Source organism: Scophthalmus maximus, chromosome 13 (genome assembly GCF_022379125.1).
Source record: "Scophthalmus maximus strain ysfricsl-2021 chromosome 13, ASM2237912v1, whole genome shotgun sequence".
NCBI classification, from domain to species: Eukaryota; Metazoa; Chordata; class Actinopteri; order Pleuronectiformes; family Scophthalmidae; genus Scophthalmus; species Scophthalmus maximus.
In genome coordinates, this window is record NC_061527.1 from 6,993,585 (window position 1) to 7,007,085 (window position 13,501).

At 45.7% G+C, this 13,501-nt stretch overlaps 1 protein-coding gene across 2 annotated transcripts in view; it reads left to right on the top strand.

The window, feature by feature from the left end:
• The first annotated feature begins 10,116 nt into the window (after positions 1–10,116).
• hmcn1 (hemicentin 1) overlaps positions 10,117–13,501 on the top strand; it is a 74,735-nt gene continuing 71,350 nt past the window's right edge. For both annotated transcript variants that reach the window (XM_035647251.2, XM_047336707.1), the window contains exon 1: positions 10,117–10,815. In XM_035647251.2, the coding sequence (XP_035503144.2) occupies positions 10,545–10,815 (271 nt within the window). In that variant the 5' untranslated portion in view covers positions 10,117–10,544. The remainder of the gene's footprint in view (positions 10,816–13,501) is intronic.

Here is a 13,501-nt window from a genome sequence, read left to right on the forward strand (position 1 = left end):
GACATTTGAATTGGTTGACATAAGAACTTGGGCCGTGCATCTCATTGACACTATGGACTTTGACATGGGGAAATAGGTCTGGGGAAATAATTACACTGTCTTGCCACGAGGGACAAAGTTCTGACACCTACAATGATTTTTTTTTTCCTTTTCTTTGTGCTCTGTGTTCAAATGTTTCACAGTGTTTGGGTTTTAGGCTGCCTCTCGGGACTTCAATGCACTTTTATAGTAAGTGCTTCTAGTATCCCTCAACTTTAGTGTCTGTGCTTGCAGAAGCACATGGGAGAGCAGATGACGTTGAATTATATTCCTAAATGAGCAGTGTTGTAAGAGGATGACATTTACAACATATCTCTCACTTCCGTATTCACTACGCACACACACACACACACACACACACACACACACACACACACACACACACACACACAATGTGATTGAACGTAAAGTGGATTTTAGCATTCTGTTAAAGACACATACCGCAGAGGCAAAAACTGGCATTGATACTTCGGCAGCCCCAAACGGAAATAGAGACAGCGGCCTTGAAAGTGTCTGCGTCTACTGCTCATTCAAGACAACAGTCAAGGGCGTGTGCTTATCTTGTGGAAAATTTGTGCCGTTGTGTTATTCAAGATGCTGTCTGTGATGGGTTTTTGTTGTGGCACCAAGAGAAAATGTCAGCAGTGTATTGCGCTGTGCCAGGCGATAATATTTACTTTTTAGAAATTGGATCATAAGAAATCCATGGCTATCGCACTCCATATAGCACAGGATATGAAAACACAATAAACTGAACATGGCACAACAAAATGTGACAACACCGCACTTGAGAAAAACACATATTTATGAATATTTGTATAAAAAGTGTAAAAAACAAATACAAAAATGCATTTCATAATGCATGATTAGTATGAGAGATCAGTTTTTTATATGCTTGTGACCATTAAAAGGTGCAAAAGAACGTTGTAGCTGAAGAAAGCAAGGGGGAAGATTGTTTTCTTTATTAAAAATCAGAAAGGACATCAGATAAAATGCAGCATTGAGACAATAATAATGCAAATAGTGACTTTACAGATGGTCTCATATTACGGCCTTTGTTCCACGTTTGTCTTGTGTGTTTGTCAGTGTCACATTCCAGCAGTGATGATCTTTTGACCCCGATCCTGTGTTGTGGCCAAAAACAACCACTCCGTTTTTTAGAGTCGTATCTTTGGCCTTGCCTAAAGGTCATCTTCGAGCTGTTTGATGTGAAACAGATTGATTTGTTGAGATCACATGGGGTGGAGAATTTGACGGAGCACATGCTCACAATGATGTTTATGTCAGGTGAATAAGAAAGATGGTGCAAATATCATGTGACATGCAGTGGAGAGCACAAGCTCAACGTACATGTGCCGGCTCAGAAATAAAATCCTCGCCTTTCATTGAGGAGCAAGGTCACTGAGCTGATATACGGTGAAGCCTCCCGATCCAAGAAGGGAGAGCTGAATATGCTTGTCGCAACAGTCTGCTTGTGTTGTCAGAGCTGTGCTATTTCAGGAGTGATTTTTGCCAGAATTTCAGTGTTTAGAAAATCCGACCAGGAAGTCACACAGACCAGCCAAAGCACACACTCTGCTTATCCAGCAACAAACACACACACACACACACACACACACACACACACAGCAGCAGCAGCAGCAGCAGCACCCACGCTGATCTCTGTCTAGGAAACCTGCAGTGACCTTGTCGATGCTCCTTTCCCCACGAATAAATCTAGTCCCTGTAGCCGTCGTCCCTGTGTTACTGTGGTGAAGTGTATGAGTAACCTGAAACCCACTGTGGTGGCTCTGCGGTCGACATTATTGCAATATGAATTTGTCTTACACGTACATATCCACATATTTTACAACATATATGATTGTGATTCAGTGCATGACTCTGTGTGTGTGTGTGTGTGTGTGTGTGTGTGTGTTTGTGTGTTTGTGTGTGTGTGTGTGTGTGTGTGTGTGTGTGTGTGTGTGTGTGTTTTTGCTACATTTGCCCATTTCTCTGCAATCAGTCAGAAAAAAACACATTTGAACAGAAAGACTAATGGGAAGGATGTGGAGCAATGCGGTAGAAAAATAACAATCAAAGAACTGTGATTTATGCCAGTCATTGAAAGTCTTGATGTCAGAGGCCTTTTATTTCAGGGCACATATTTTGACTGGTCATATAAGGACAGACACAGTTGTTTAAAAATTAAAAAATGAACAGGTCTGCCCTGGTTAAGGATATCAGTGTGACTTGAGCCATCATTGATTTTCGATATTTACGCCTGTCCATATGTGACCGGCCAAAATGTCTTCCCTGAATTCTTCTATTCATTTCCACCGTCAGATGCACGCAAAGGTGCCCCACCGTAGCTGCACCGTGTTAATATCAAATTGTTTAAGTGCAAAGGCATTTTAAGGGACCCCGCTAGTTTTCCATTAACCATCCGACGCAGTTGACAAAACGGTCCAGGGCAACAATCTTTAACCCGCACCAGAGTTAATGGTTTCCTCGCTGGGAGTCAAGCGCAGGTGAACTGAATCAAAAACACAGGTGAAGCACCGCCAAGTTTTATTTTCGTTAATATTAACAGGGTTGAGGTGTCAAAGTTGTAAACGACAAGGACAAAGCTAAGCCTGTTAGTTTAACAATGGCACCAGCTCTACTCTTCTGTCATACCTTTTCTGTTTTAGAACATTTATTAATGTTAGATTCACTACACACTTTCATATGGGGTATGTTAAACTAATAACCTAATTAATTTGCTTGATATTTTACGTGCTATAGAGTCTGTCTTCACCGTGGGACCCCAAAACTTTTTGCACTTATTTTTCTTGACATACGGTCTCCGCTGACTAATATGAATGAATATAATTCTTAATTCTTCTTTTTCAGATTTTGCAACAAATCTGCTACTTGTGTCTCACAACTCTCACTTCTTCTTTTTTGCGCATTAATATCCTTTTGGTTTCTGTGTGAAAGTGAGGTCTTCGGGAAGTGCTCCTCATATTTTTTTAACAAAGACGCGTTGGAAAAAGTACTAATGATTTGACTCCAATTTTCACTGACGAACTTAGAAAACCCTCGCAAATTAATTCACACTGCACTACAAGGTGACAGACAAGCTCAATTGGAGGACAGTCTTTTTTGCATACAGGCCAGGGCAACACGTGTGTGTTGGGAGGCTGTAGGAAAATATGTGGTGGGAACTCACATGCTGACGAGAGGAAGCGAGTGCACGCAACACTTCCTGACCTTGCTCATCAGCACAAACAAGTCCAAATGTGAATAATTTCAGCGTATGATTCATTCAATGAACGCCATTGGAACTAATGATTGAAATATCTAAGACTAATTACATGTTTAGATGTTCAATGCTGGAGCAGAAAGTCTTTTCAAACATGCAGACACGGCCTTTTTCTCACATTCCCTTTTGCTGTAGGATCAACATTCAGAAGTCAGCTTCCTCAAGGCCATGGGAAGTCAGACTTACTGATTAAATCTGATCCCTCTGTAGAGGAGCAAAACATGACCCTCGACACACACACACACACACACACACACACACACACACACACACACACACACACACCTACAGTATGCCTTATGCCTTCTGTCGGGAGCAGACTAGTGGGCTGTGAAGGGATGAAAATTCAACTGTGATTATGGCAGAGGTTCCTCCAGTGGGACAAGGTCAGGATGTTATTTTGGGAAACGGGTTGAATGGGAAGATACAAATCCTCATTTTCCATAATATTCTGGTGTGTGCACTGCTCCTTGTTTTGCATCTCGTGTGTGAATGAATGGGGGCCGCTTGCATGCAGGTGCGTGTGTTTATGTAAGAGAAGGCGGGAAGCGGTTGCCAGACAGCCTGAGAAAGACACACGCAGCACATTTATTGCGTAACAGACTTTGTGTGCGTCCACCCACCTCTCTTTTCATTCTCCCTTTCCTCTGAGCAATTACTTCCGCTTAAATTCCTTCTCACTCTTGATCCCTCCACGCATCCCTCTGCGAAACTGAAATGAAAAAAAGGAGTAATGTTAGCAACGGGGGGCAAGAGGGATACAGGTGAGGGCATGGAGAGGAAGGAGGGATGGAGGGATGAACGGGGTAGAATAACAAGGAAAAGCTCAGTTGTTCTTGGGTTCTGTTCGGTTCTGTTCTGTTCTCTTGTCATATCTTCTCTGTCAGTAGCTGCCGACAGGTTGAACGAACCGAAAGCTGTTGCCACAGTTTGATTTGTTCAGATAGAAGAAGTCGTATGACTGACCCAAGTAGTGGTAGTAGCACGTAACACAACCGTCTAACAGTTAACTGTGCATCCACTTCTGCTTCGGTGGAACGTGATGGATTTACATTCGATTTATCGGACAAGTCCACTGTCTGATGTTTGCGAATATATCTCCAGATTGGGAGATTTTAATCTATTGCTTGATTGCGAAACACCTACAATTCTTTCTAAAACCACAAGCGGGCGAAGCCAAAAATGTTTTGATCTCATACCAAGATATATCTGAAATAAGCGACTTCAAACATGGAGCATTTCTACCGATTAATTAATCTCACAAATTCATTTTTTCAAAATCAATCACAAGCTAGTTGACACACTGGTAAGTGACAAATAGATATATTGTGTCAGTCAAAATGACCTAATGTGGGGATTTACCGCACACTTGCAGTGAATGTGCAGAGTGCGCGGGAGCATTTTTCCAAATGCAAATGAAACTTTACGAGTCTTGTCCTTGCCACAGTGTCGGTATCTCTCCTTTCACTGTCGGTCACGTCCACACCCTCACATGCACACGTGCACGTCCGCTGCGTGAAGGCGCGCGCGCTGTTCTCGCCCAGTCTGTTAAGAAAAAAACCCCAGCATGGACGCTTATCATGTATGTGATTAGCATTACAAGTAGCTTCAGAAGAGAAGGCGAACCCTAAACAACACCAGAGGCCCAAGTGAAGAGGGTGACAGAGGGAGGCGCAGGGGGACGTTGAAATTATGTAATGGGGCGGCAGTCTGGCCAGATCCAGTTCTGACGGATAGAAGAGAGGCTTCTTCTTCTTTCCTCATCCATAATATATCACCTGACTGAAAGTGAGTGTCCTGATTTTTCACAAGTCAGACGTCTCAACTCAGCAGTTATTTTCTTGTGCCCCAAAGGAACGAACGGCAAGAGGTCAAGTCCTTCTCAAAGGGCAACATGTCCCCCGAGTGAAACTCTCCCCCTTTTCCTTTTCCTCTGCATGTGCTGCGCGTCTGCTGTTCTCAAGCTTCTCCGTTCTTCCACTTACTTTCAATTTTTTCCAAACAAACTCCAGATCCAGCGACACTGATGTCTGACCGTGTGTGTGTGTGTGTGTGTGTGTGTGTGTGTAAGAGAGAGAGAGAGCGAGAATGAAGACGATTATTTTCTGCACACAGATTCTGGTATTCGCGTGGGCACCCCCCCCCCGACTATACTGTACAGTGGGTTTATGAAAGCGAGACCCCCGCGGTGGGCGAGAGAGAGAGAGAGACAAAAAGAAAGAATGGATAGGAGTTACAGAGGGCGTGTTGGTGTGCGTGTGCACAACCACTGAGGCTCATTGGCCAGATGAGTTATGTTCACCACAAAAGAGGGACTTTGGGGAGATGAGAGGCGGCTAAGTCCGGGGATTAGGTGCGTTGGGCAACAGAGCACCAGGCCCCCGGGGGGCAGCCCCTCCGGTCGGCTCACTCTGGAGGGATGGGGCACATGTGTCATGAGGATCTTGTTTTGCAGGGACAGAGGGGCGGCTGTTCGTGTGGCACAATGCCGCCTGTCCTGTGAGCCGGCACTCGGCAGCCAGTGATTTGCACTTTGGCAGCTGTAGAGTAAAACCACAACGCAGGCACAGAGACAGAACGACGAACCTCATCTGCGTCTGCAGGAGCGTTGTCTCACGACAGGATCGCAGACAAACGCAACACTCCCCCGCGTTTTTCTGGCGACTTCTCACCCTTTTTCCCACCCGAGTACACTTCTTGAGAACAATTGAGAGAGAGAGAGAGGGGGCCGGGGAAAAGGCTAGAAGAAGGACTGTATTGTGGCCCGACTCTCTCCCGCTCTTCCCCTTTAAAGACTTTCGGACCTCTCCGGCTCACAGAGACGGAGTGACGCAGCACTGGCGTCGTGGCATCAAAACGACATTTTGCTCTCTCGTCGATTTCCCTCCTTTCCCGTTTGAGGATTCCACACCTATATTCATTTTGCAACCACCCCATTATTCATGAGTAGGGAAAGGGGGAAAGGCTGCAACGTAGGAATTTTTTCATACGTGGTCAAAATAGTCAGTGCAATCTCTGTTGCACTTCCATGTCTGAAAAAATGATGGAGTCGACGCACTTTATTACATACTATATCCATACTGTCATGAGCTGCCTTCTGGAGCTTTTGGTCTTTTTCGCACCTTGTGTGCCCGTTGGTTGTTTTACTCTTTGTCCTAGGGTTTCCCCTTTTGTGATTGTCCGTCCTGCCCTGCCACGTTCCACCTTTGTCCAGTCATCCCTGCCTACCTTGTGCATTCAGTCTCTCAGCCCTCTCCGTCAGTTTGTCTGTTCACTTTCCCGTTTGTCGTCCGTATTCTGCTGATCTGTTGCTCTGGAATTTGCCCGAGCCTCTGTTGTTCCTCTCTGTCTTTCTGAGTGGGGTTTCTCTGTTTAAATCTACCCAGCCGGTAGCCTTGATAACCTGACGTTTTTCATGTTTTATTATCTTCACTGCACCTACATGTAACTGCCTCCGTCGAGTGTCGAGCGTCTTTAAACTCCCCATCACTTTCAGTCGCTGATGGAATCTCCACCTGCAGTCTTTCTGAAACCTGCACTGCAGGATTTTTCGAAAAAAAACGTTTGATTTTCACACTGTAGAAGCAACACAGCAACAGTGCAGTTAGAGTGACGGAGGGCCTACGTGTTCATTCTTCTCTAATCAGCTGTCAGTTTGTGAAAGCCGGTTCAGGGTTTATTGTGTAATGGAAAAAGATGTTATGCAACTTTTTAATGACAAGGTCACAGAATGATGTGCTCTTGTCAGGTTCGGTTGAAGAACAACCGCCTTGGGCACGTGTGTACCTGCCAAGCCACCGAGCCCTACAGGAAACTAAAACAAACAGCCGGTGTGCCAAAACCAATCCCGTGGCCGTTTAGCTTCAGATACAAAAAAAAAGTAACACACAGACGGAGGTTTTTCACCAGCACAGAATGAAATTATTTCTGTCAACTACTTGTCAGGGACCAAGCAGTGGGGCAAAGAGGAAAGAGGAGATTCTGGTCACAAAGCAGGGAATACTATAATCACCATAAAACACACAACTCAACAACTATAAAAGAGGGCATAAAAATATCACTATACTAAAGACACCATCTTAACATATTAGGTGTTAACGGCATAAACAGACCTCTATCAATGACATATGGGAGAACATATATACTGGTTTGGCCAAATAATACACAAGGTGAAGACAAGATGGACGCCAACTACAACTAAATACAAAGCCAAACCAACTAACTCTTCAAGCTTTATTATAGAAATGATCATGTAAATCCAGTTTACGTTCTGATTTTAGTTGCAGCAATTTCCCCTTTTCATGCAGATAAATCTGAGGCCCAAAAATGAATTTTCTATTCTAAATTGGTGATGAAGCACAGCTGATTATCCTTCTGTAATAATAAACACAGGATTATGCTATCTCTTTAATCATATACACTTTTATGGCAAAAGGTCATGGAGGTTAATTTGAACTGTACCAGCTCCTAATGAAATGAAACATTGTGCGAGTGATATGCTCACGCCTGATAATGAATCTCTTCACTTCAGCAGAATTGGATCTGCTGTATTACCTGTATAACTGTGTCTGAGAGAAATTATTTACAAATGTGTTTTAAAAGTAGATGCACTTCCTGATAGGCTTCCAGCTCTCTGACTCAGACTATCTCCAACCTCTTCACCTCATTTCCAAGGAAGCGCATGCACACACACACACACCCAGGACTGTTGAGTCACAATATCCACAAGTGTGCTTCCGCCGACTGCTTCGGGATGAGTCAATCATATTCCAAATCTGCCGGCACATGGGCAAGGAATCATGCCTCTGTCGACAAAAAAAAAACGAACCATGGTATGTTTGAATGGGTGAACCAACAATCCCTTTTATTTTATTTTTTCCTGTATGAGCTTGTTAGGAAAGGGATGCGCCTCAGAGTCCTGTAATTTCTGCTTGGAAAAGATGTGATTTATTTATGTGAGGAAAGACGTTGTGTAATCACTGCCTCTGCCTGCACGCTAGATTTACCACGGAGCATTTTTCAAGAAGCTTCAGACCGCGCCATATTTGTTTGCCATGCAAAGTTTGTCACCGGCGGAGGCTCACTTATACCTACATCATTTGAGTGTGTGCATTACAGTGATGCTCGGCTCCTCATTTGAATGTTTCCATGCAACTTTTCTGTCAACATCCTCCGGTAAAGACCCAGGTGGCGACCCATGGCCGCCAGGATCAAAGTCCCTGATGCTCGTCTGCAGAGAGACTCTGGGGGCTGCATCAAGTAAATCACAGACTGTTTAAATTTGTAGTGGCATGAGCTCCCAAACACCATCAGAGCAGGGGACATCCCCGTCTATCTCTCCCTCTCACACCTCAAACATGCCTAACACTAGCCCTTCTTAATGAGTAGTTTTAGCAATTAAATACTGAAGCATCTGCCAAATGAATGAGTGTAAATATAAAAAAATATAAAAAATATTTTTGTACTCTCCTTTAACCTTTAAAACACACATCTTGCTCCAATAACTCTTATATATTCTGATCCATTATTGAAGCCCTGATGCCACAACAGCAATGTGAGATATTGGTGGTGGACTAGCTCCCCCCAGTGCCGAAATGAGGCAATTGCAGTTTACAATGGTTGTGTGAAGGGAGGGGAGAACAAACGATGCCTGCAGAGCAACAGGGGTACAAGTACTCATACTTTGCTTAAATAAAAGAACCAATAAGTTAGAATATAAATACCCCAGTCGTGAGACGTTTCATGGGACAGGACAGAAGGAAAAAAGAAAAGGTCAGATGCACAAATTCTTTTGGAATTTTCTATAATCTGTGTTGTTTTAAACAAAATGATAACTTTACCTCTTTGGCCTAAAGCCTTAAGCAGTTTTCAATAACTCCTGTTGGCAGAATTGCTCCTGTCATAATCTCTCTCTACTGAATTAGTTGTCCAATTTATCTTTGCACAAAGTCTGGACACTGCAAGAGAAAACAAAAACCCCAAGTTTGGCAATGACAAACTTCATGCCAGTCTTTGCTGGCTACCAGGTAATTGGTATAAAGTGACCATACACTCTCTTGGAAGTTTAATTGGTACACACCTTTGCTAATACTAGAAAATTATTATATATATATATGATTCAGAAATTACAGTGGGATTTCTGGCCTTCTGCACATGCTGAAGCTAAACTGAAGTTGGCCAACGCCAGAGGTTTTTATAAGTTTGTGAAATTTTATCCAGCTCACAACATTTCGAAACTATTGAGGCTTTTTTAAGAGCAGCTGTGTAGACATACTAAAAGCTCATACATATTTTTACATTTGCACTGGGAATTTTGCACGTGTGTCACTGTGGCAGTTAATGAAGTGTGGGGTCAGACTACAGCCTCTAGGTGGCAACATAGAGCACAATATAGAAAAAACACAAAGCCGAAGAGGATCCGAACAGTCTGAACCTGGATCTGTGTGAACGCACTGGAGATCATGTATTCCTTTCTATGTCTGAATATGAGGGATCAAAGTAATTCAAAAAATGAATTGCCAAAATAATAATGTGCATTTAAATGCCTGCTTCTACAACACATCGGCGAGAGGTGCAACAGGTGCGCGTAACTGCCATGCAAGTCTATCCAAATTACGCGTTTTCTACTGGTCGATATTTTGTTCATTCGAGACATTTCGTGACGTCGTCGTTGTGTAACGTCAAGTTGCGCGCACGGTCGCTCCGAGTAGCCCCCCAAAAAGGCCTCGTCCAATCAGAGCCCTGCGTGTTCTGCATGGGGCACTCCGCGCCGGCCAGCTGAGAGGTGGTCTTTGTGCGAGCGAGCTGAACAAGGGCTCCTGTCCCGAGTCTGCACATCCAGCAGACAACAGCTGCTGCAGACCTCTCGAGTTCCAGCTCACGGGAGGTGAGAGGAGGTGGACGGAGGAGGAGGAGAAGAAGGAGAAGAAGGAGAAGAAGAAGAAGAAGAAGAAGAAGCAGAAGAAGAAGAAGAAGCAGAAGCAGCAGCGCGGGATTCATTCACTCCACTTTATTGGACTGATGTTGTGACATTTCGAGACATTTCTAAGTTGCTCCCCACACACACACACACACACACACACACACACCCTGTCCGCTCTCGGGAGCCTGATGTCTCTGCCGTCGGCTCGAGATTCACCTTAAGGGTTCCGAATTTTTTTTTGGGGGGGGGGGCGACAAGGAAACACAGAGACACTCCTGCCCTGAGCGCTTGGATCTGGAAATGGGCTCCAGGTTGCTGTGGCTGTCCCTGGCGCTGACAGCGGCGCTGTGCGCCGGCCAGCCGGCCACCGGGGCCGGCTCCTCCGCGGAGGAGGAGGTGGGGGACATCCCGGAGGGCGCATCCACCCTGGCGTTCGTGTTCGATGTGACCGGCTCCATGTACGACGACCTGGTGCAGGTCATCGAGGGCGCGTCCAAGATTTTGGAGACGTCGCTGAGCAGACCGAAGAGGCCCCTGTATAACTTCGCCCTGGTCCCCTTCCATGACCCAGGTAACAGCGAAGGTCCACCGGCGCGGGGGCTGTCGTGCTTATCGATTTGTTTCCCCCGTTACGCACGACGTGCGCGCAGTGTTGTGATTATTTACGGGTCGCGGACAAGGTGAGAAGTGTAATAGTTGGCGCACAAGCCGCCCCCCCCCCCCCCCCCTGAAAGCCCAAAGTTCCTCACATCTCCAGAGGAGGAACTCTGGGTGTGGGGGGGTCGGGTCGGTCCCGGGCGCACAGATGTTCGGCGTGGCGCGGTCACTATCATTAGCATTCCGCCGGGGTTAGTGTGCGTGGCTCGAGGTTTGCGACGCGCAGAGCATGGTGATTATCATCACCCCTGGTGCTCTCTCATCCCGAGCGGCCCGTTTAATGCCTGGGCCACATGCTGTATCATTGGGCCCATGTGGGGTCAGAGGTGGCGAGTTCATTCACGTGAAGCAGGATTCGCGTCCTCCAGGGGCCTGTGGCAAACCGAGCGGTTGGAGGTTATAGGTAGGCTGCCTTGGTTACACGAGTATTTTCTGTTCACCATCACCGCCACAGCTCAACTTCGGTTGACACTTGAAGTTTGACAGTTTTGCTGTGTTACGGTTCCTGTAATTACTATTTTGTGAGAGGAGCAGGAGCAGGAGCAGGAGGAAGAGGAGGAGAAGGAGAGGTCACTCTACCTGCTCACAAAAAATAAAATAAAAACACACTCCACCAAAGGGCTGCTGTCAGGCCATGTCATGGTGGGGGGGTTTGTGTGCTGATTGGGAGGTGAGAAGTGGAAGGTGTCCAACTGCAAAAAAAATGCTCATTCGACGCCGGCGAGAGCGAGGGGAGACGCTGCTGTGTGCGCACAGAGTGTGTGGCAAGTAAAACACACCAGTGCAGATCTTACAAAGGTCAACAGAGACCCAGGCACAGTGACAGAAAGGGGAGACAACCGAGAGGATGTTTGAGTGTGTGTTGTGCTCACTCAAGAATTTGACTGCAGCTTATCCAAATTATCTCCTGGCAAATAAAATCCAGAATGTTCTGAAGCCAAATCTTGTCGGCGATATAAACATGTGTATCTATATACAGATATATGTGCATGAATCCGTTGCACCTAAATACACCTGGCACCAGATCTGAGCGAGGGAAAGAAATGAATAGGGAGAGAGGTGATCCGTGGGGTGAGGAGGCAGATTCCTATTCCAGATGTTTGTTCTCCTCCGCTACATTTCGGCATGTCACAAAATTCTCATGGAGCACAACTCCTCGCTCACCGGTTCAATCCGACAGCGCTGTGCCTAGAACAACAATTATATTCAAAGAAGAAATATGCTCAGTGTACACATAAGCGTTTGCAGACGAGGAATTCATCATTGTGCGTCTCCGGTGGTGAAAGAAAATCTCAGGTCATTTGGCGGATGATAAAAGAGCTGCGATGCGTTGTGTCTTGGACAAAGCAGTCGTCGTGAAAGAATGGCGTGATTATAACTTGATTCATAATGTTAGCTCGAGTTGGAAGTCATTTTAACGCTTTGCTCGCACTGAAACTGCGACAGCCTGAAGCAGAACTTGAGCGTCGACTTCTCTGCGCAAACTGCATGTCCTCGTGTGTTCGTCGCTCACCACCAAGTGACGTTCACTGGCTCCTTAAAAATGTTAACGAGGATGTCAGAATGTGTTCTCCACTATCCCCGGGGGAGCAGAGGAAGGATTTGCAGAGCTCACTGTAAGCGAGGACTAAGCTGAACATTTCCCCAAATGTTGTTCTGCCCCCGTCTCCCTTCTTTGTCCTCCCGACATCCCTCACCCTTGGAGAGAATCCGTTTTGTTTTCGTTGGGACCTTTTTTTATTTAGGCTTTGTTTCATTCTGACACAGATCCACTTTCCTCCACTTTCCATCCGACCCAGCGCGACACAACGCAGCCCCTCCTGTTTGACTTGGCTCCTGTTGAATCGGGGGGGGGGGGCCCACAGCTTCAACTTTATTTACTCTGTAATCTGAAATGGTAAACATCAGTGTGTATTTGTGTTCCTGTCGGTCTGCGTTATGTGTGTGTGTGTGTGTGTGTGTGTGTGTGTGTGTGTGTGTGTGTGTGTGTGTGTGTGTGAAGAGAGAGTGTCAAGAGGACGCCGGGATATTGGGGTCAGGCTTGTGTGGGAAGATCAGTCAGGAAGCCTCCCCCCTTTCCTCCATCCTGCAGGGAGAGACAGAAAGAAAGAAAGCAAGAGCAGACTTCACAAGTCACTTTACTGAGGGGCACAGGGGTTGTGTACTCACCACCGCAGTCTGAGAACATGCCAATGAAACGCCAAAGACTTGAATCACCGCTGCCCCTTTTTGTGTTTGCCATTTCATACCTTAGTCACTTTTGAAATTTGGTTTTCACAGGGAATCTGCTGTATAATATCATCGATGATGCAGAGTTGTATAATATCATCGATGATATTATACAGTAACCCAGCCGGGAACATGAACATCTCATTTTTTCTCCGCTTGCAGTCCAGAGCAATCCGTCTTTAAGGAATCCAGTCTCGGGCTGAGAAGTTGGAGGTGTATTGCAAACAGACTCTCTGGACTCACGGAACATTTATTTGAGGGTTAACAGCCAAATAAACTTCATTTCACAACACTGCTGCCGTTCCCAAGCCAGCGAGTTTGGCCTTTATCCCGGGACGAATGTCAAATTGTGCAGCTTCCCAATCGTCCAT